The sequence below is a fragment of the Rhinolophus hipposideros genome (genome assembly GCF_964194185.1).
Source record: "Rhinolophus hipposideros genome assembly, chromosome: 17".
NCBI classification, from domain to species: domain Eukaryota; kingdom Metazoa; phylum Chordata; class Mammalia; order Chiroptera; family Rhinolophidae; genus Rhinolophus; species Rhinolophus hipposideros.
Genome location: NC_138063.1, coordinates 51,378,298 through 51,400,399, shown reverse-complemented (window position 1 = coordinate 51,400,399; position 22,102 = coordinate 51,378,298). Strand labels below are relative to the sequence as shown.

The 22,102-nt window shown below is 35.2% G+C and overlaps 1 protein-coding gene across 3 annotated transcripts in view; it reads left to right on the top strand.

The window, feature by feature from the left end:
- Window positions 1-22,102, top strand: part of PPP4R1 (protein phosphatase 4 regulatory subunit 1) — a 72,347-nt gene that overhangs the window by 11,861 nt on the left and 38,384 nt on the right. For 2 of the 3 annotated variants that reach the window (XM_081079039.1, XM_081079038.1), the window contains 7 exons: window positions 5,244-5,379; window positions 6,383-6,489; window positions 12,432-12,574; window positions 13,044-13,190; window positions 18,937-19,044; window positions 19,186-19,251; window positions 20,345-20,503. In XM_081079039.1, the coding sequence (XP_080935165.1) occupies window positions 5,244-5,379; window positions 6,383-6,489; window positions 12,432-12,574; window positions 13,044-13,190; window positions 18,937-19,044; window positions 19,186-19,251; window positions 20,345-20,503 (866 nt within the window). The remainder of the gene's footprint in view (window positions 1-5,243; window positions 5,380-6,382; window positions 6,490-12,431; window positions 12,575-13,043; window positions 13,191-18,936; window positions 19,045-19,185; window positions 19,252-20,344; window positions 20,504-22,102) is intronic. The other variant, XM_081079040.1, reaches the window with a different exon arrangement.

Here is a 22,102-nt window from a genome sequence, read left to right as displayed (position 1 = left end):
CTATAAACACTGAGAAATTTTGTTGACATAAGTTGATGGAAAGGGTTAGCAGTGCCACTAATTTCCTTGAACTTCTTCCAACATATGTGCTGAAAATTACAAAAATTATTATTATTATTATTATTATTATTATTTTTTTTTTTTTTAAGGAGAGCACAGCTCACAGTGGCCCATGCGGGGATCCAACCGGCAACCTTGGCATTTTTAGCACCACGCTCTAACCAACTGAGCTAACTAATCACCCCTACAAAAATTATTTTAATGAGCTATCTATCAGTCTTTCAAATTTTTTTGAAAACAAAGGATTGAAAAATACCTTGCTCGTAAAAGTATTTATTACAGTCTTTAGAGAGTTGATGTCATAACACTTTCCTAAGTACTTCAAAGGGTCCCTTTGTTTGGCAGTGCAGGTTTCTGCCTTGGCTGTGCATGGAGTGGATCCTTGTGCATCAAGGGCATTGAGATAGTTGAGAGAGATGCCTTTCTTTGTCTAAGGGGGGGGAAAGAGATTGTGATCCAAAACCCCCAGGCACATTTTTGGGGTAGAGTACTGTAAGTTGGGGTCCGGAATATCCTTTAAAGTTATTCATCTTATTTATTCTCAGGAAAATCTTTGTCTACCTCACCATGTAGTTTGAATGCCCTAGTTTGCTCTAAGCAAAAGATACCAGAGCCTCTGAATTAGGTTTTGGGAACTGAGAGGTGGGAACACAGAATACTTTATAAAAGTAGAATTTATAGTTCTTAACAACTGATTTAGATATTGGGGCAAGAAAAGATATGGTAAAAAAAGTAACTGTAAACTTCATGTTTGAGAACTCAAGGTTATTGGGAAGAATGATGGTAATTGAAAAGTCATGAGAAAGAGCTGATTTTTATAAGAGCTGATTTTATAAGATCAGTTTGGACAGTTTAATTTTTCAGAACAAATGCAACATTGAGGTGGAGATTCTATGAAGTACTTGCAAGTGTGGATCGGGATCAGGGCAGGAGAATTTTGAGGGTCATCTGCATTGTGACTGTTGAAGCTGTGGATTATGAAAGGGAGAGGGGTGTGTGTGTGTGTGTGTGTGTGTGTGTGTGGTGACAGTGAGAGAGAGAGAGAGAGAGAGAGAGAGAGAGAGAGAGAGAGAGAGAGAGGCGTGTATGAGGACAAAAATAGAAGGAAATTATTTACATAAAAATAAGAGGCAAGAATAGTCCAGAAAGGTAGAGAAATACTCAGGATTTTGTACCTCCAGAGAACTCATGAAAAGAGAATTTAAAAGGAGGCTGCTGGGATAGGAGGAGTCAGCCTTATCAAATGCTGTAGGGAAGTAAGACAGTAGATCTAAGAAGGGCCCCCTAATTTTGGCAAATTATTGCTAATCTTTGAGAAGAGACTCGCAGAAGTGAAAGAGAAATAGGTGGGGAGGTGAAAGCTGAGAAGGAACTACACCTTTAAGAAGTTTGATGAAAAAGTTGTTTTAGAGAATAGCAAGCTTATGTTCTATATTTATTGTGTCAGGAAAAAACACCATGTAGTCAGAATTGCTCTTAATCACCTTTACTCGTAAAGTACGGTATACATGGCCATATTTACAAATCTAAACAGCCAAATTTTCCCTCCATCATTGTAACATTATTGTTTCTGTACTTGAGTCCTAGATGAGGTGGTTGGTATTTAAAGGCCATGTTGTTGGAAAAATACATCTTCAAACAGTGGTTGTGAGATGTTCCATTTTGAGAAGCATGTGAGAGCAGCTGAAGCTCTTTTTATCTCCTCCTGGTCCTTTTAGGAATACATATGTGTGTCATTAATTTTTGCTCCAAAAGATGCATCAGAGCGCATTGTCCAGCTAGGTCTTATTTTCGGGGAAACATGGTAGTATTGATGCAGGTAGAGAACTCTGTCGCCATTGAGTTAGAATGTTGTACTTTTGAGGAGACTGGGGCTTCTATGTACTCCTTCCTTCCTTTGTTCTTTGACAACTAGTAGTGTAGGATAACTGGGAGAGGAGTGAAATGAGGCTTGAGTCCTCTTCGAATGCTGTGTAAAGACAGGTTGCTCGGCTTGGAAAGGCTATCATGATCTTTGCTTCTTTCTTAATTTTAAAAAAATAAATGATGGTTTTAATTAATAATTGATAATTTAAATCAAATTTTATTATAGCATAGTAAAATAAGAATATATGCTGCCCGGAGTTGTCTGTTGCTTAAAAGAGGTAACTTGAATTTAACTAAGTTGTTACTTAGACAAATTTCAAATGCAATTCCAAATTACAGGGTGATAATGTGATTTCTCTAGTCAGGTAAGAGGATTTTGTACAATGTAATAATATTACTCTTTAAAAATTAGAAGGCTAAATTGATTTTGGTTTGTCACCTTTCCCTATTCCTCTTCAATCAAGTCTGTGTGAACCCTTATGCCCCACTAAATTACTTGTCATTTTCTAAACATGACATGGTTTCCCTTGACTCTCCCTGTCTTTCGATTTCTATGCTTAGATCTTCTTCCTGACCTCTGTCCTGCCTTGGCAAACTCCTGTATCTTCCAGGAATTGGCACAGTAAGAGATTAACTACAATAACTAGTAATAAAATACAACAATTCTGACAATATACTGAAATAAAAGTTATGAGAACATGGGGGTGGTCTCTCAAAACATCTTATTGTACTGTACTCACCCTTTTTCTTCTCGTGATGATGTGAGATGATACAAGGCCTACGTGATGAAATGAAGTGAGATGAATCGTGAGGTAGTGTTAGGCTATTTATTGACTTGATAATAAGTCTCCTAAGTGGTTGGAAAGTGTGTGCAGCACGGATGCACTGGACAAAGGTATGACATCCCCGGCAGGCAGGATGGAGCGGGACAATTCAGGATTCCATCCTGCTGCTCATTCCATTGTAACTTTTTTGGTATTCCATTTTAATTCTTTGGTTGACTTTTTAGTATCCTTTCTTGTATGTTTTAGAGATTACTCCTAAGGATTGTATTTGCATCTTTAATTTATCATAATCTATTTAAAGTTAATGTACAACGTTGCATAAGCTATAGGATTCTTGTAGCAGTATAGCTAAATGTACTCCCGCTGTGCTATAGGTTTTATCTGAGGATATTATTGATTGTACCATCACTTAGGGTACATGCTGTAGGATTTTTTTTTTATTACTGATGATAGTTTTTTAAAATTATTGGTTATATTTGTGTTTTTCCTTGTAACCTGTGGCAGACATTTGTAGGATGAGGGTAAGATTTAAGTGTGGAGTATTTTTGTGGCCTCCATAAAGATGAAATCCAGACCCTTACTAGTCCAATCAAGAGTTGAGGAGGAAACTGTGAATCTGGAGAGGATGATCTAGGCCAGAGTGACAGGGGACGGCAGTACTGGGAAATGGAAATTAACTTTTGTCACCAGTGCTCCTGCTAGAGTGGAACATCTCCTTTTGTATCAAAGTAATTATCAACCCTGATAGAGTGGTCACAAAAGTTGAAGCAAAATATGATTTTGTTACCCTCTCCTAGGAGTATGTTTCTCAAATATGGTTGTTCAACAATCTGCATTTGAATTAGTGGGGGTATTTATTAAAAACGAATGTTTCTGGGCCTTACTCCAAACTTATATCATCAGTGTCTGCATATGAGATTTGGGTATCTGCATTTAGAGGTAAGTGCTCCAAGCTTATCTTGAACACAGCTATGTTTGACAGTCACTGCTCTAGAAGTCTTCCCCACTGCCCCTGGCTTTCTATGGACCAGAATCAATGTTATTAATGTTAATCTTTAAGATTAACAAGTGTAAGTCTAACAAAAACAGGTTTGGTCATAATCATAGAATTCTAGAGCCTAAAGTACCTTCAAAGTCATGCTCGTTCAACAGTCTTAGGTCACAGAGGAGAAAACTGAGGCCAAATGAGAGTGTCTGAGTGGTTTTTACAACTCTGGTTTGTAATTAAGGTACTTTGCTGTGAATTGTAGATCAGAATAACCTGTATAAAACTTTTCTGCACTTCGGAAGAAATTATTTTGTGTCAGGTGTTGTTTTTAATCCAGCTTGGCAATATGCCTTTTAATTGGGCTATTTAGACCATTTGCACTTAGTGTTATTATTGATATGGTTGGGTATAAGTCTCTCATCTTACTGTTTCCATCTATTTGTCCTCTTTCTTTTATCCTCCTTTTTTGCCTTTCTTTGGATTGAGTATTTTTTATGATTCATTTTATGGCCTTTATTGGCTTACTAGCTGTATGTCTGGTTAATTTTTAATGGTTGCTACAGTTTATAATTGGTATACATCTTTTAATTTATTACAGTCCACTTTCAAGTAATATGTATCTTTTCACATTCAGTATAAGAGCTTTAGGACAGTATACGTTACTCTTTTCCTGCCTTTGTGCTATTGTAGTCATACGTGGGTTTTTTTTCTGTGTATGTTACAAAGTCCAGGGTACATTTTTTAACTTTTCATTTTACAGTACATATTTTTGCTTTAGTCAATTATCTTTTAAGGAGATTTTTAAAATAAGAAGGCTTTGTATTTACCCACATATTTACCATTTCTGATACTCTTCATTTCTTTGTTATAAATCCAGATTTCCATCTGGTATATAGTTTTCTTTTTGCTTGAAAACGTCCTTTAATCTTACAGTGCAGGTCGGCTGGTGATGTCTGCCAGCTGTTGCGTATCTGAGAGTCTGTTTCACCTTTGCATTTGAAAGGTACGAACTTCAAAGATATGTGAAAGATTTCTCTTTACTGAGTTAGAGTTGTGGGTTGACATTGTTGTTTCTTTCACTGCTGTAAAGATGTTGCTCTGCTGTCTTCTCTGGCTTGTATTGTTTCTAATGAGAAGTTTGCTGTCATTCTTATCTTTGCTCTTCTGTATGTAATGTGTTTCTCTCTGCATTACAGAATTAACTATCAGTTTGACGTTTTATTTATTTACAAGTTTTTAGTGTTCTGATTGAATGTGTAAGTTCTCAGGTCTCTGTGGTCCCGTTTTTGAACACTGTTCTGTAATCACCCCATACTTAGTTTCTACAGCCTCTGACCCTGGTGTTTCCAGAGGCAGTTAGAGCATATCTGCAAAGAGGGAGCATCCTTCCTTAGTCATAGCTTCTGGTTGGCGTCTAAGGCTCTCCCATGATGTGTACCACTCCAGACTCATTCAGGGCAGTTTCACTTACGATGCTTCAGACAAGCAAAGGGTACTTTTTAGTTTCAAAGTGTTATAAGGAGTATTTCTGATGTCTCTGATAGTTGGTGTGGATGACTACAGCTCAGAGTCTGATGTGATTATTATACCTTCAGCCCTGGACTTTGTCTCACAAGATGAAATGTTGACACCACTGGGGAGATTGGACAAGTATGCTGCAAGTGAGAACGTATTTAATAGGTACGTGTGTATTTTTTTTGTTAAAATGGAAGTGTTAAGACGATTTTTATTACATTAATTTCAGTAGGGAAAATGAAATTATCCAGTTCAAAGTTGGTATTATTAACATGTGCAGTCTGAGTCTCCGAGTTCTCTTAATAATCACAGCCACGGCCTAGTTTATAGTTGTTTACTCCTTGATCCTAGTAACCTATACAGCACTCTTACTTTGCTTTTCAGCAAGGGAAAAAAAAAGATACCATTGCCTTTTTTAACTCTTTTTAAAAATGTATTTTAAGTGTGTTTTCCCAGGACCCATCAGCTCCAAGTCAAGTAGTTATTTTAATCCAGTTGTGGCGGGTGCAGCTCACAGTGGCTCATGTGGGGAACCCCCAACCTTGTGAAGACACGGTGCTCTAACCAACTGAGCTAACACTGCCCCCATATACCATTGCTTTTTTTGCTGTTAGGCATAATTTTGATATTCATGTATAGTGATTATTGCGGAGTATATTCTTTCAGCAGATGATGTTGTATACCTACTGTGTGTCAGGTAATGTTCAATGGGATTGGGACATGGCAGTGACCAAGACCTAGCACTCTTCCTAATACATTGTTTTTCTAACTGTGGTCCCAAGACGAAGTCTGAAAGTGCCTAAATTTTTTGAGTATAGATTTGTATAAAACTCATTTAGTAAAAATATATAAAGATGATATTTTATATAATGAAGAATGAGTAAATTTTCCCATTATTATAATTGAAAATAACTGAAATCAACTTTCAGCCTCCTTAGAAATTTGTTAAATCAGTTAGATAGAGATGAAAATTATTAGTAAATATTCAATTTCATCTTGTTAAAATAAAATCCATGCTGACATTTGTCACTTAGGAAATTAGGGACTTATATATGTTGTAAAATGTATAAGAAAAAAATTTTTAAACTGTATGGATTCTACTTTTTGAAATTCTGAATATTAACTATTGATGCCACTGAACACTATATAATTTTCTTTTTTTGTGTAGACAAATGGTGGCCCGGAGTTTGCTGGATACATTGAGGGAAGTCTGCGATGATGAAAGAGATTGTATTGCTGTTTTGGAAAGAATTAGCAGATTAGCTGATGATTCAGGTATGTGTTTATGCAGAGAAAGTTTTATCAAATTTCTTTATTTGAAACTAACGAAAAACTGCGTGTGATAAGAAATTTCTTTAAAATTTTTCCCAATTATCAAACCAATTAGTAACAAGAAAATAATTTGTTACTAAGATTCAGACATTTTATAATAGGCCCATTTAGTTTAACTTTGTAAATTTGTCAATAGAAAAATGTTAACAACATCGCTTTGCATCATCGATGTTAATATTTTAGGATTAATAAAAACTTTAAAAAATAATTTTGAATAAATTAAAAGGGATGGAGTAGGCTGTAAATTTTTTTAGTCATTTTTTTGTATGCTTTCTCAATTGCAAAAAATGTTAATCACCCATTGTAAAACTAACGCTGTTTGTCTCCAAAGTGAAGATAGGAGGGTTTGCTTAAGAGGTAAACTTGATTTGAGGCTTGGAATACACTTATATTAAGTTTTTTGAAAAAATGTTTTTTGGTATGGTAAAATAGATATAAGAAAATTTATCATTTTAACTTAATACTAAATTTTAAGTGTATTTTATTATTTGATTTTAGAAACAAATCAAAAATAAATTAAAATATTTTTTTCTTAAACCCATTATCTTTATTAAAATACATTATCTTCACACAATGGGATTTATAGATGATGTAATACAGAATTGTACACCTGAAATTATGTAATTTCATTAACAATTGTCACCCCAATAAATTAAAAAAAAACACATTATCTTTCAATTTCTAACAAACTTTTTGGCATTTCAACAAGTTTTTCATTTTTAGATGTGCTCATCTTTTGGTAAGCAATTCATTTTATGGGAATATGTTTGCTATTTACATAAGCCTTAAATAATTTTTACTTGTAGAAAAACACGTTTGTAACTTTACTAATAATCTTTTCCATTATGACTTTCTGTGTACATAATTGCTCATGCATATGCGGGTTCAGAATGATTTTAGTAGTCTCATGAAATGTAATTTGTACTTTAGTTTTTGACTTGGTAGAGATGCATTTAACTTAAACTTTTGTCAGTGTTGCATCCCATTGTGGTTACTACTTTCTCAGTAGAGACATAGGTATTTCTTAAGGAGGAATTTGTATTTTATTTTACCTATTTACCAATCATAGTGCTGGTTTTTATAAACATACATGTATATTAATTTAAAAAATATGTTTTCAAGTTGTTGAGTTGATGGTAAATATCTCTTGATTTTTACACTTTGCATTCACTTAGTAAACATAAAACACTGCATATTCTATGCCAGGTTCTAGATTAAGTATTAGAGCAATTACTAAAATGAATAAAATTCCTGTCATCAAATTAACAGTTTAATGAATAAAACATATAAACAATAAATTATAATGGGGAGGGTTTGGGCTGGCATTTGCGTTGAATTTGATGGAATGGTGAGGTACAGAAAGGGGAAAGAACATACTCAGGAGAGGAAAAGATAGGTATAGAGGCTTGAAAAGTTCAAGATGTTGGCCAATTTGGTCAACAGTGAGTTTGCTGAGTCTACAGTTAAATGAGACTGTTAAATAAGATAATTGAAGGCTAGAATGTAAGGATTTGTACTGTACCCTACTAGAGAGTTTGGATTTTTTGTGGTTTAGAACAGTAAGTAGCGGTATGGATTGACTTGATGAAAAAGATAGGTGACAAGAAGACCAGTGGGAGACTACTAATAGGAGTTGTTTGAGAGAACTTGAATTGCTAGGGACCAATTTCAAAGCTACTGTGATGGTTGAAGGGAGTTGACCCTAAGGTTTCTAACTTGGTAGGTTGGGTTGATTGTGATGGTCAAGTAAGATAAAGACAGTTGAAAAATATACAACTCTAAAGTTATTCATATAATCCATCCTCCTAAGCAAATAAGGAGCTTAGAACCTTTAAATCTTTGTTCTGCCCTATTTTTATCAACTTTTATCTTGCTTTTTTTATTCCCTTAAATTTAACATTCATATTTTTATGATTTTATACAGTAAATGTTTGTTTAAATTTACTACTAAATTTTTTTTCTCCTCAGTACATCTTTGACTGTTTTCTGGTTCCGTTTCCCCTTTCTGTAAGGACATGTATTGATGAGGGTCTGACAGTGACATCCCTTTTCTGAAAATGTTTTTATTTCACCATTACTCTTAAATTATCGTTTAACTAAGTATAAAAATCTAGTTGACAATTTTAATATTATTCCATTTTCATTTCACTGTTACCATTGGGAAGTCTTTGCAGGTAATCTTGTTTTTCGTTCCTGACTGCTTTTAAGACTTTTTTTCCTTAGCATTTTTCAGTTTCATTGCCATGTGTTTGGGTACAGATTTACTTTACTTTATTCTACCCAGGACTTTGCCTCACTTCTTGAATTTGAGGATTTGTATCTTTCCATCAGATAGAGGAAATTTTCAGCCTCTTAACATTTTGATATTACCTCTCCCATCTCAAGCCCCTTTTATTTTTATTTTTTTGTTTTCGTATATATTTTGTATGTGGTTCAGAATATAAAACTCTTGTTAGATAAATGTATTTTCCATGGCTGTTACCTGTTACTTTCCCACCCTTTATCTCCCATCTGTATTTTGGTCAGTTCTCCCAGCAAAGTATTTGATACCAAATTCTAATCTGCCTGCCATCTGATTGTTGAGTATTTCATAGCCATTAACTCTGTTTTCCATTTTCAGGAGCCTTAACAAATGCTTTGTTTTTATATCCTCTTGTTTTTCTTTCCCTATTACTATGTTCCTTTTCAGTATATTTCCTTTTATTACATCTTTAAATAGAATGTTTAAAATAACCTCTAAAGGTTGTTTATAGTAGCTGAAGTTCTTGGTGTTATAATCCTTTAGTGTCTTAATTTTTTTGCTACTGAAGGATTGATTCCTTGTCATTTTTTTATAGTTTTGAATTGTGAGCTCATCTTTAGTGGGTCTTCATACTGTACTTGTTTGGTGTTTGGGTCAGCTTTCATTGTGGGAGTGTCCCTCGAGTGGTTTTGAGTTGTTCTACAAGACTCAGGGTTGTAAACACCTAGGAGTAATTATATGTAATTTCTCATATGTGCATGTGTTTGTAATTGTTTGGGTGGGGGCGAAGAAGAGAGGCAGTTTTCCAACTATTCTTGGTTGTATAAATTTGGATCCCAAACCAGTTACAAGTATATTCCCAGCATTTCAGAAATAACGTATTTGAAGCAGATTTTTTCCTGTTCTTTTAATATTGAATATAACACTATAAAAAATACATTAACTAGAAATGTGTAGTTCCATAAAGTATCACAAAATGAAGACCCATGTAATTAGTACTCAAACCAAGAAACAGAAGTAGCATCCCAAAAACATCTCACTTCACCTCCTAATTTCTGTTCCATCCTTCTTCCCCAGAGGTAACCAACATTTTGACCATTAAACCTATAGATTAGTTTGCCTGTCTAAACTTTATATGGAATCATACTGAATATATTATTTTGTGTCTAGCTTTCTTTATACCGCTAAAGCTTATCATGTTGCATGTAACTGTATAGCTTTTTAAAAAATTATAATACAATGATTACTGTGTGAATATACTGCAGTGCTTTATGAATATACTACAATTTATTTATCCTTTATTCTGTTAGTAGACCTAATATGGATTACTTCTAGCTTTGGGCTATTAGTGCTGCTGTGAGCCAAGGAGTCACATGGAGCACATGTGCACTCATTTCACTGGGTATATACTTGGAATTTAGAATTGGCGTTGCTGTGTTATAGGGGATACATATATTCATCTTTGATGTGCCATAGAGTTTTCCAAAGTGGTGTGACAATTTGTAGTCCCATCAGCAGTGTATGAGAGTTTCTATTGTTTCACATCTTAACCAAAACTTGTTTATTTTAAATTTCCAAAGGGGTAGTAATTTAAATTTTATCTCATTGTAGTTTTAATTACATTTTCTCAGTGTCCAGTAAAAGCTGAGCACCTGGTTATATGCTTATTAACTATTTGGGCATCTTTTTTGAAATATTTGTTCAAGTCTCTCTCTCCACCCCTCCCCCCTTTTTTAAATTGGCAGCCTTTTTATTATATATTTGCAGAAATTCTGTATTTTGGATACTAGCCCTAAGTCATATGTGTATTATAGGTATCTTTTTCACTCTGTGACTTGTCTTTTTACATTCTTAATGGTGCCTGTTAAAGAAGAGTTATTTTCTTTCATCGGTAGTACTGTTTGTGTCCTGCCTAAGAAAATTTTCCTTACCTCAAGTTCATGAATATTTTCTCATATCTAATATAGAAGCTTTGTTGTTTTTGCCTTTGACATGTGGATCTACTTTCCACCTAGAATTTATTCTTATATATGATGTAAAGTAGGGGACAAGTGTCATTTTTTTTTAATGTGACCATCCAGTTAACACAACATTCTTTATTGAAAAGACCATATTTCCCTTTTCATCTTCTAATAAATTAGTTATATATATTTGCATGGGTCTGTTTCTGTAGTCTTCCATCAGTTTATTTGCCTAAGCAGGGCTTTGAAGAATACTTCCTGATTTTATTCTTAACTAAAACCATAATTTGTCTCTTTCTTTTGCTTCAAAGTATATGTATTAGATTAATGTTAGCATATTTAGAGTCAGTGAGGAAAAATAGAGACCATGTACAGCAACTCTGTTTTGTTCAAATACTGTCTAACTTCACATGGTACAGCCATGTAATAGAAATTCCCAATATTGGTTTGTTGATAAGACTCTTAGCTTTGTAAAATGCTAGTATAGTGCAGTTTCTAATTTATTAATATCTGTTTGTTGAAATCTAAAGTTCTTTGGACATATTCATAGATATTTACCTTAATGTAACTTTCATAATATCCTTAATAGGTGCCAAAGTTCTAATTAGGTCTGATGTAGTGACTTTTATTGACAATCCATCATGTCTGTATGTGTGCCAGTCACTTGGCATTTCTTCTGTGAATTGCCTATTTGTATCCTTATTTTCTTTCTTGTATTCATTTGAACAATAGGTTCTTTATATATTTAGTTATTAATACTTCATTATACATGTATTTTCTCTCAGGAGGTTCTGCCTTTTGACTGAGTGGTACCTGTTGACTATAATGAAGTTTTTATAAAGTAAAATTTGCCGATTTTTTAAGTTGGCTTTTTGATTTGTTTGCCTTGAAAGGACTTCCCACCTCAGGCTTAAACATTTTTTTAAATGTTATCTTTTAATGCTTTTGATCTTTAAAAAAAAGTTTGGAACTTTAATTCACCTAGAATTAATGTATGGGTGTGCAGTATAGGGATCTTTTTTTCTTCAAATAACTAGCTGATTTTCCTACTATTATTTATTGGGTAATTCATCCTTTTGAAACTCAGAAATTTGAATTGCCATGTATGTCACATTTAAGTATGCCATATATACTTGGCTCCTTTCAGATTTTTTAAAAAAATCTTTTGGTCTCCTTTAATATTCATTTAACTTTTTAGTTCTTAGTTAAGTCTAATCATAAATCCTCCATTTGTTGACTCAACTTATATTAGATGCCAGTCCTTATGACTTATCTTAGAAGGTTTTTAAATAGTTGCCTTTATACATAGTGTCATATTATAGTTGGTGTGAAAATTGGATATTTAACACCTAGCACTAATTAGGTCTGATGCAGTGGCACAGTGTAGGTGATGAATAAATTCAGTCATTATAGGAAATCCTCATGTGCATTATAGGAAATCCTCAAATGCATCCTCAGTGCATACTGTGAATATACAAACTTGGGGTGGGGAGGAGGTCCTCCTTTAACTCATGGGGTTGACCTGTGTATGATTGTGAAAAGGATCGCAAAGTAGAGAACATTTTGTAAGTCCTTTTAATGCTGAGGATGAAAGTCCAAACCTTTCCTAAATAGGCTCAAGCCCAGGCAAAGATTTTGTTACTGTGGGAAAATGTTTACTCACATTTCTATTATTTCAATAGAACCAACTGTGAGAGCAGAGCTGATGGAACAGGTGCCTCATATTGCTTTGTTTTGTCAAGAAAACCGGCCTTCAATCCCATATGCTTTTTCCAAATACTTACTGCCTATTGTGGTTAGATATCTCGCAGATCAGAATAATCAGGTAAGAGTGCCATTTATATGTTCTTAATGGAAATGTATGTAGTATAATACATGTAGAATGGCCTATCTTAGGTGGTCTCATATAAGTACTTTTTCGTCTTTGTCTTTGTTCTATTTTTCAAAACTACTATTCATGTTAGACAAGATGTGCTGAGAGTCTGGCAAATCTAGGTCTCCTTAATGCCGTCATAGACAGTGCTTCCTAGCTGCATCCTCATTTGGTTGCTCTTACAGATGTCCCTCAAAAGTTTCCTTGTGAGTATATTTTAAAAGATGGCGTTTTTGTTCCACTTCTGTTATAACACAACCTACCAGGTTCTATCTTTGCAATTCTTGAAGAAAATAGCCACAGGTTTCTATTTGCATGATTTTGCCAGTTATAAATTGAAGTCTTCAATTTTCTGAAAATCAGGTAAATAGAGTTTTGTTGTATCGTGTATATACTTCATTTATAGTTAATTTTTTCCTAGGTAAGGAAAACAAGTCAGGCAGCTTTGCTAGCTCTGTTGGAGCAGGAGTTAATTGAGCGATTTGATGTGGAAACCAAAGTATGCCCAGTTCTCATAGAGCTAACTGCCCCAGATAGCAACGATGATGTGAAAACAGAAGCTGTGGCTGTAAGTAGAACATGACTTTTCTTTCTTTTTCTTTTTAATAAAAGTTTATTGGGGTGACAGTGGTTAGTAAACTTACATGGATTTCAAGTGTACAATTCTGTAATACATCATCTATTTATCAACATTGTGCGTTCACCACCCAGAGTCAATTCTCCTTCCATCACCATATATTTGATCCCCCTTACCCTCATCTCCCACCCCCACCCCCCTTACCCTCTGGTAACCACTAAACCATTGTCTGTGTCTATCAGTTTTTGTTTGTTTGTTTGTCTTGTTCCTTTGTTGCTTTCAGTTTTATATCCCATATATCAGTGAAATGGTTCTCGACTTTTTCTGTCTGACTTATTTCGCTTAGCATAATAATCTCAAGATCCATCCACATTGTAGCAAATGGCACTATTTCATCTTTTCTTATGGCAGAATAGTATTTCATTGTGTATTTATACCACATCTTCTTTATCCAGTCATCTCTTGAAGGACACTTTTTGGTTGTTTCCATGTCTTGGCTATGTGATTTTTCAGTTTACGTATGTTGACTAATAGGTGCTCATTAAATATTATGCTGCATTATATGCTATAGGGTTTATACATGTTACATACCAAAGTAGCCACAAATCACTGAATTTTAAATACAATGCCAGGCTAGAAAGCGACACAGGTTTATAAGGAAAAAGGTGTATTTTCTGTGGGCCCTCTATTATGTCAAGCAATTGGTAATTAGATAGCTCTGTTGCTGGGCTCTGACAAGCAAGATATACAGCAAGAAAAGAAGTGACTAAATTTATGTCAAAATGGAAGAATAAGATGGGATAAAACCCGTGCAGTTAACCACACACACACACACACACACACACACACACACACACACACCCTGTATTGAATGAAGAAACATATGAACCACTTTAATTATTATTGAACACTTTTCTAGGCATTGTGTAAGAGCAGTAGAAAAAAATAATACTTAGCTCCTGCCCTTACCAGTATGATATTTGGGAGAAGGATAGGAAGGCAAGTAATTTTACTATAATATGATATATGATGTAAATTAAATTATTATCAGAAAAATATACAGATTGATTGATTATGCACATAATAAAGTCAAGTATAATAGTAAATTTTCTAGGTTTTTATCACCTGGTTGGCAAATACTTTGTCTTATAGAGAGCCATCAAAAATAGGGCCTGAATTAGAAATTATAGGGGCCGGCCCAGTGGCTCAGGTGGTTAGAGCTCCATGCTCCTAACTCCCAAGGCTGCCGGTTCAATTCCCACATGGGCCAGTGGGCTCTCAACCACAAGGTTGCTGGTTCAACTCCTTGAGTCCCGCAAGGGATGGTGGGCAGCGCCCCCTGCAACTAAGATTGAACACGGCACCTTGAGCTGAGCTGCCGCTGAGCTCCCAGATGGCTCAGTTGGTTGGAGTGCGTCCTCTCAACCACAAGGTTGCCAGTTCGACTCCCACAAGAGATGGTGGGCTCTGCCCCCTGCAACTAAGATTGAACATGGCACCTTGAGCTAAGCTCCCGGATTGCTCAGTTGGTTGGAGCGCGTCCTCTCAACCACAGGGTTGCCGGTTCCAAGAGATGGTGGGCTGCGCCCCCTGCAACTAGCAACGGCAACTGGACCTGGAGCTGAGCTGCGCCCTCCTCAACTAAGACTGAAAGGACAACAACTTGAAGCTGAACAGCACCCTCCACAACTAAGATTGAAAGGACAACAACTTGAGTTGGAAAAAAGTCCTGAAGTACACACTGTTCCCCAATAAAGTCCTGTTAAAATCTTTAAAAAAAAAAGAGAGAGAGAAATTATAGTAATATCTGTTGCAATTCACATCTATGGTTCCTGTGTTCACGTAGTAAGAGCTCTAATAAATTAGAAAAGTGAAAAATCCACCTGAAAATATATTTAAATCTATTTGGATAGTGAGAGTTTACTACTTAAACCTAAAATAATATAATTGCATCTTGGTTGATACGAAAAATATTGCAACAACATTTTATAGTGCTTCTGAATCATTAGTAGGATGAATTTGATCATCTCTCTAGTCCCTTTCCCTTGGAAATTACTGGGTTTCATTATTTTATTTTTTATTCAGGTACCAGTCATAATAATTTAAATGTTTTTCCCCCAGGAATACCATTTTTATTGAAGTGAAACCCACATAATATAAAATTAGCCATTTTAAAGTGTACAATTAAGTAGCATTTAGTATTTTCACAATGTTTTACAACCACCACTGTCAAATTCTAAAACAAATTTTTTTTAAAAATTTAACAAGTTCCCAGTTTGGGCATCACTTTTGGTTTTTATTGAGCAGGGTTTAACTTGTTCTATTATAATTTTTGATGTGATTTAATAATAGTAAAACATTATAATTATAATAAAAAGACTATCCAGTGCTAGTACGAAACCCATGATTCTCTTACACTTAGTTTATTTTGTCATGTTTTGCATTCCCTGGCTTCACTGCTGTTCTCTATCTGGTAAATAATTTATTCTAATGATAGATTAGTGATGCAGTATAACTTTGGATCTTTAATCTAGGGCTTGGAAATGCTTACCATATTTCCCCCAAAATAAGACCAGGTCTTATATTAATTTTAGCGCCAAAAGATGCATTAGGGCTTATTTTCAGGGCATGTCTTACTTTTTCATGTACAACTATTTACATTTATTCATGTACAAAAATCTACCTTTATTCAAATACAGATAGTCATGTCATCTTCTTCTGGAACTTCATCATAATTCTCCAAACCCCGAATTTCTGCCTGAATTTCTTACAACTCCCATTTCCTCTAGACCCATTGGCTCCCATCTCTCAGTCCAGCAATAGAGCTCTCTCTTGCCCATGTAGCCTGCTCGCAGTGCATTGGCAACACAGCTGTCAGTGATTTTATCCCATGAATTCTTCACCCAAGTCATGACCCCTTGCAGGCTGGGCTTCACAAAGTTTCCACACTGATTTCTCTCCATCCTATTTTCAATGTAGTCATTGATTTCCATGGTCAAATGGTCCTTGAATGGCTTGTTTATTGCAATATCAAGTCTGAAGACAGGCAGTCATTCCTGCAGGAATCATTATTTGATCTATTCTTCTCTCTGCAAGGAAGTTCATGTCTTTAGCGCGGTGAGTGCTGGCTGAATCCGAGACTAGCAAACCTCTTTGGTCACCTCGCAAAACAAGTGGCAGCATTAAATCGACCCACTTCCTTATAACTGCTTGCGTGCACCAGGCTTTTTTGATTTCAAGAACATAAATGCCTGAAACACGTTCAACCTTATCTTTCTTGCCCTTAGTGATGATTAGAGGTGGGGCTTTCTTTCCATCGAGACTAATTGCCAAAATACAGGTAACACGCGCACTTTTGTAACCAGTGGAGGGAATGTAGATTGACGAGTCACCTCTCTGATCAGTTGTTGTTTGAGACCCTTGGCCCATAAACATTGCAGTTTCATCCATAGCAATCATGTTGGAGAGTTGGTATTTGGAAAAGTCGATGCCATCAACAAAGGACTTGAATGCAAGTGCACATTTAATAACTTCAGTGTCTTCCAGTTTGAACAGTGTTGTCGATCTTAGGGACAGTTCATATCGCTGAAGGAAGCCATCCAGCCAGTATTGTGATGCTTTGAATTCTTCTGGGGATATTTCTAACTGTGGTGTCATTGCAAGGGCAAATGCTTGAATATCAACCCTGCGCACAATCAAAGCCTTTGCTCTCCTGTCAGCAATCCATTCATAGATGATGTCCTCCAGCTCAGGAAATAATGGCTGCCGACCGGATCCACACTTGCACTTCTTAGCATTTCCCTTGTCCACCTGTTGACTGAGGTTATCGTACTGTTCTTGCCATTTTTGGACCATTCGGAGATCCAGTTTCTTCTTTTTACAGAAAGCCATAAGATTCTTGCCCCGGGAGTTCTTCATGATTCCTTTCTTGTACTCGACGGAATAGCTTTCTTTTTGCACTCATTTTGTCTGGGGGTCAAACTGTTATTCCCTTTAAACCTACCATTATATCAAGTGTGAATTGAAGACTTACGAGACAGGATTGGCAACAAAAATGATGGCAGTTAAGAATGATGGTCTACACAAAAGTGACGAAAAATTGCAGGCACCAAAATTCAGAAAACGTTTCTTTATTTCACACGAATGCATTAAGTAAGTCTGTCACAACACGCGACGTATTGAATTATGAAGATTCGTGTTAGACACAACCATGTCTGTTCGTTATCAAGTGCGCATGTTATTCATGCGTTGTGTCTGTACTCTGATTGGTCATTTGGCAATAAGTCTCGAGTTCATCTGTTTATATAGGCGTTTGCCTCTCATCCATAGGCGCCCGCTTGGGTATTTACAAATAATTATAATTTATTATCATTTAAGTATTACTGTCAATAATATTACATGTCTATATTTAATTACATGTTATTTAATAATTCAACATATCCATCGTGTGTTGCAACAGGCATACTAAATGCATTCGTCTGGCTGATGATCTTAACTGGGGCTTATTTTGGGAGTAGGGCTTATATTACAAGCATCCTGAGAAATCATGCTAGGGCTTATTTTCCGGGTAGGTCTTATTTTCAGGGAAATACAGTAGAAACAGTATGGAGTCAAAATATAAAAGTGGCTTTGGGATTTGGGAGATCGCAGTTCTGAGAATTTAGGGTTTTGGTAGGAATTGTGTTGAATCTATACATTAATTAGGGGAAAATTGCCACCCTAACAATCCATGAGCGTGGTAGATAGAACTCTCCATTTATTTAGGTCTTTTACTTATCGGTGTTTTGTAGTTTTCAGTAGATAACATGTATTTTGTGAGATTTCATGTTTTTAAACACAGTTGTGAATGATAACTATTTTTAATGTTTCCATTTGTTCATTGCTAATTTACAGAAATGCATTTGATTTTTATATTCTGACATAATGCCCTGCAAATTTCCCAAGCTCACTTATTTGTTCCAGTGGCTTCTTTGTAGATTGCTTGGTATTATCTATGTAGACAATCATGTCATATATGCATATGATAGAGCTTTCTTTCTTTTCAATCTGTGTGCCTTTTACTACTTGTCATATTTGCACGCTAGAAGTAGATGTAATAGATAAATGATGACAAATCATCCGTTTTCTTTCTATACCAACTGTGGGGGGTAGTTTATTTAAATAATGTTGGGTTGGTTTTCACACACAGTTCATCCTCATTTTGCCTAGTACTCTGTTAACTGAAACTGGCATATCAGAATTGTGTCCTTGCCTTGATCTGCCTTGAAACCTAGGCTTTGCAGAGTAAGGGCACAGTTGTAATAAGCACAGGTTTCATTTAAAACAGATACTTTGTAAGGTAAGGACTGTCCCTGTATAGTCTTTTCTTAGTAGTATAGGTGTATTGAACCCAGATCCTTCCTATGGATAATCTTTCCCTTGAAAGAGTCACCATTTATTTTCTTACTGGAGAAATGTAGGGATTTTTTTTTTCACTTTTAAAGTTATCAGGCAAAATGATTAATAAGATTTAATTGTAGACAAAATTGAAATTTTTACAGTTTTCTCTGTTTATTATGCATTTAGTAATTATTGGTTCATTTTATTGGAAGTAGTTAATATCTATTTTTCATCAACTCAGATAATTAAGATGAGTGTTTTTTTGTAATGTACATGGTATAAATAAGTTAGCAAACTTAACTGGAAAAGTCTTAGTTTGAAGATAATTTCAGTGTATTTTTGTTCTTATTTGTTTTAGATAATGTGCAAAATGGCTCCAATGGTTGGGAAGGACATTACAGAGCGACTTATCCTCCCTAGGTTTTGTGAGATGTGCTGTGATTGCAGAATGTTTCATGTTCGAAAGGTATTTTTTGGTCTTTTTGTTTGTTTGTTTAAGAACACATGGTTATAGTGGTTACTGTATTGATATGTGAAATTTAAAAGATTATTTTTAAAGAACTTCATGTGTAATATTTTGAAATGTCAGTGATGCTTTTGTTATCAGGTCTGTGCTGCCAATTTTGGAGATATTTGCAGTGTAGTTGGCCAGCAAGCTACTGAGGAAATGTTGGTAAGTGTTAATGGAAACAAAGGAGGAAGCAGTGCATTACAAAGTAGCACATTAAGTTTGAAATGCATACTTTTACCCCCACATTTTATTAACACAACTTCCTGAATGTAAACCAGACAGATAATAGGATTTGGAGTTTAGGAATTTAAATTTCTATAACCAGAACTGGGTTTTGATAAAGAAAGTTTGTTAAAAATGCAAATATGTTTAAGAACCATTGATCCATTTTTTCCTTTTCCATTTCTATTAAACAAATAAATTCTTACTTATTCAAATGAATCTTTAGTTTTATTGCTAACCTCTAGTCTTTTAGTGACAAATTAAATCTGCAGCAGGTAATTTTTTAGATGGTAGTACATGGGATATATATATACATATATACACATATATATATATATACTTATATACATATGTGTATATATATATGCTTAATGTGCAAGTTAACACACTTTAAGAATTTCTGAAACCATCTGTTATCAAAACAAGTTTAGGTACAAGCTCTTGGATTATAACATTTAAGCTGTATTTGTTGGGAGTGTTTTACTTTTCCATAGCCAATAGTATAAATTAGGTGTAGTTTATTTTAAATTACTGAGTGTTAATACTGAACAGGTCTTCTAAACTTTGTTAAGAAAATCTGATGTTTTAAAACACTGAGAGCAGAAAATGAAATAAAAGTAACTGCAGGCATACCTCAGAGATATTAATAGTAAGAATTTGGTTCCAGACTTCCACAATAAATAGCACAATGAAGAGAATCATACGATTTTTTTAGTTTCCCAGTGCATATAATAGTTATGTTTACACTGTATTGTAGACTATTAAGTGTGCAATAGCAATATGTCAAAAAAAACAGTGTACATGTCTTAATTAAAAAATACGTTATTGCTTAAAAAACTGCTAACCGTCACCTGAGCCTACTGGAAAAATGGCACTTGATAGACTTGCTTGATACAGGGTTGCCAAACCTTCAGTTTGTGAAAAATGCAGTATTTGTGAAGTGTAATAAAGCAAAGTACAATGAAAGAAGGTATGCCTGCATTAAACCTTATTCTGTTCATCTGCCTAACAAAACACTATCCTTCTTGTATAGCTGCCCAGGTTTTTCCAACTTTGTTCTGATAATGTATGGGGAGTCCGGAAGGCTTGTGCTGAATGCTTCATGGCAGTTTCATGTGCAACATGTCAAGAAATCAGACGGACTAAATTGTCAGCACTGTTTATTAATTTGATCAGTGATCCTTCACGTTGGGTAGGATTTTGTTTAATTATCATTTGTAAAATAATACATTTTACAGCAAACATGATTTTGATTTCATAATTTAAGAAATAATTTATAATTTAAGGTATGTTATTGTTAATACTTCTAGGAGTAAACAATGGACGACTATTAACTTTTTTAAAAACTGGTCAAAATTACTCTACAAATTAAATCATCTTCATTATATTGATATGATATATGATTTTCAGATGTTAAACCTTTAGTCTCTGGGATGTCTCACTTGATCATATAATTATGTGTTGCTGGATTCTGCTAGTATTTTGTTAAGGATTTTTATATTCGTATTATAAAAGATAGTGGCCTGTTGTTTGATGGGTTTTTTTCCTTCTTTTTTATTGTTTTGTTATCAGGATAATAATGGCCTCATAAAACAAATTGGGAAGTGTTTCCTATTCTTCTATGTTTTGGGAGAATTTGTGAAGAATTGGTAGTAATTCTCTTTTAAATGTTTAGTAGAATTCAGCAGTGAAGCCTTCTGGGCCTGGACTTTCCTTTGTGGGTAGTCTTTTTTATTACCAGTTTAATCTCTTATTCTAGGCCTGTCCCGAATGTCTGTTTCTTTCAAATACATTGTTTTCTCTTTTCTCCTGGTATTCCCATTACACTCATGTTGGTGTGCTTGAATAGTGTCCCACATTTTTCTGAGGCTCTATTCATTTTTCCTCATTTCCTTTTTCCTCTGTTTTTCAGCTTGTATAACTTCATCAGTGTACCTCTAGTTCACTAATTCTTTTTTCTGCCAGTTCCGTTCAATCCAATATCTTACTGCTCTCACACACAGTTTCTGTTACCTGATTTTTTTTTCCAGTATATGGATCATACTTTTCTGTTTCTTTTCATGCCTTGTAATTTTTTGTTAGAAACTGGACATTTTAGATAATATATTGTAGCATATTTGGATATTGGCACCCCTATCAGGGGCTTGTAATTGTTATTTGTTTGTTTGTTTAGTGACTGGCTAGAATACTTTAGTGTGGACTCTTGTTGCCCCCTTCCAGGAAGCACTGCTTTGGGTATGTCCTTAGTCACCCCTGGGCTGTCAGCATTTTGGTGGGTGTGGAATAGACAGCAACTTGAGTTTCTCTTAGCTTGTCTGTCCTGGTTCTTGGGGCCTCAGTATTGTAAGCCACATCAAAGGTAGAGCCTCCAATACACGAATGGGTGTTAAGTGGGAGAAGGGAGCCGTCAGCATTCCACTGCACTTGCCCAGGAGCTGGCCTGAGTAACAAGTAACTAGAGGCAGGGTGAGAAACATTGAAAGGCCTCTGGCTGGGAGAGAGGGAGTCCACTGTTCTTGGCTGCCTCAGTCTGGAGTGGAGTCTCTGCCTCCCTGAGCTGGTCTTGCTACAGATACCTCCGACTTTCGGCTTTTTTAACTGAATTTTTGTGGATTTTCTTGAATAGATATTCCTTAATTTGTTGTTTACCTTTAGAATCATTTCCAGAGGTGTTGAATGGTGGGCATTTCTTTCCTATTTCACTGGGGAGAGGGTCACTTGAGGTCCTCACGCTTTCATGTACTATCATGTGAGAAGTTGATCTCAGAATCTCACCACATTCGTTTTCAAA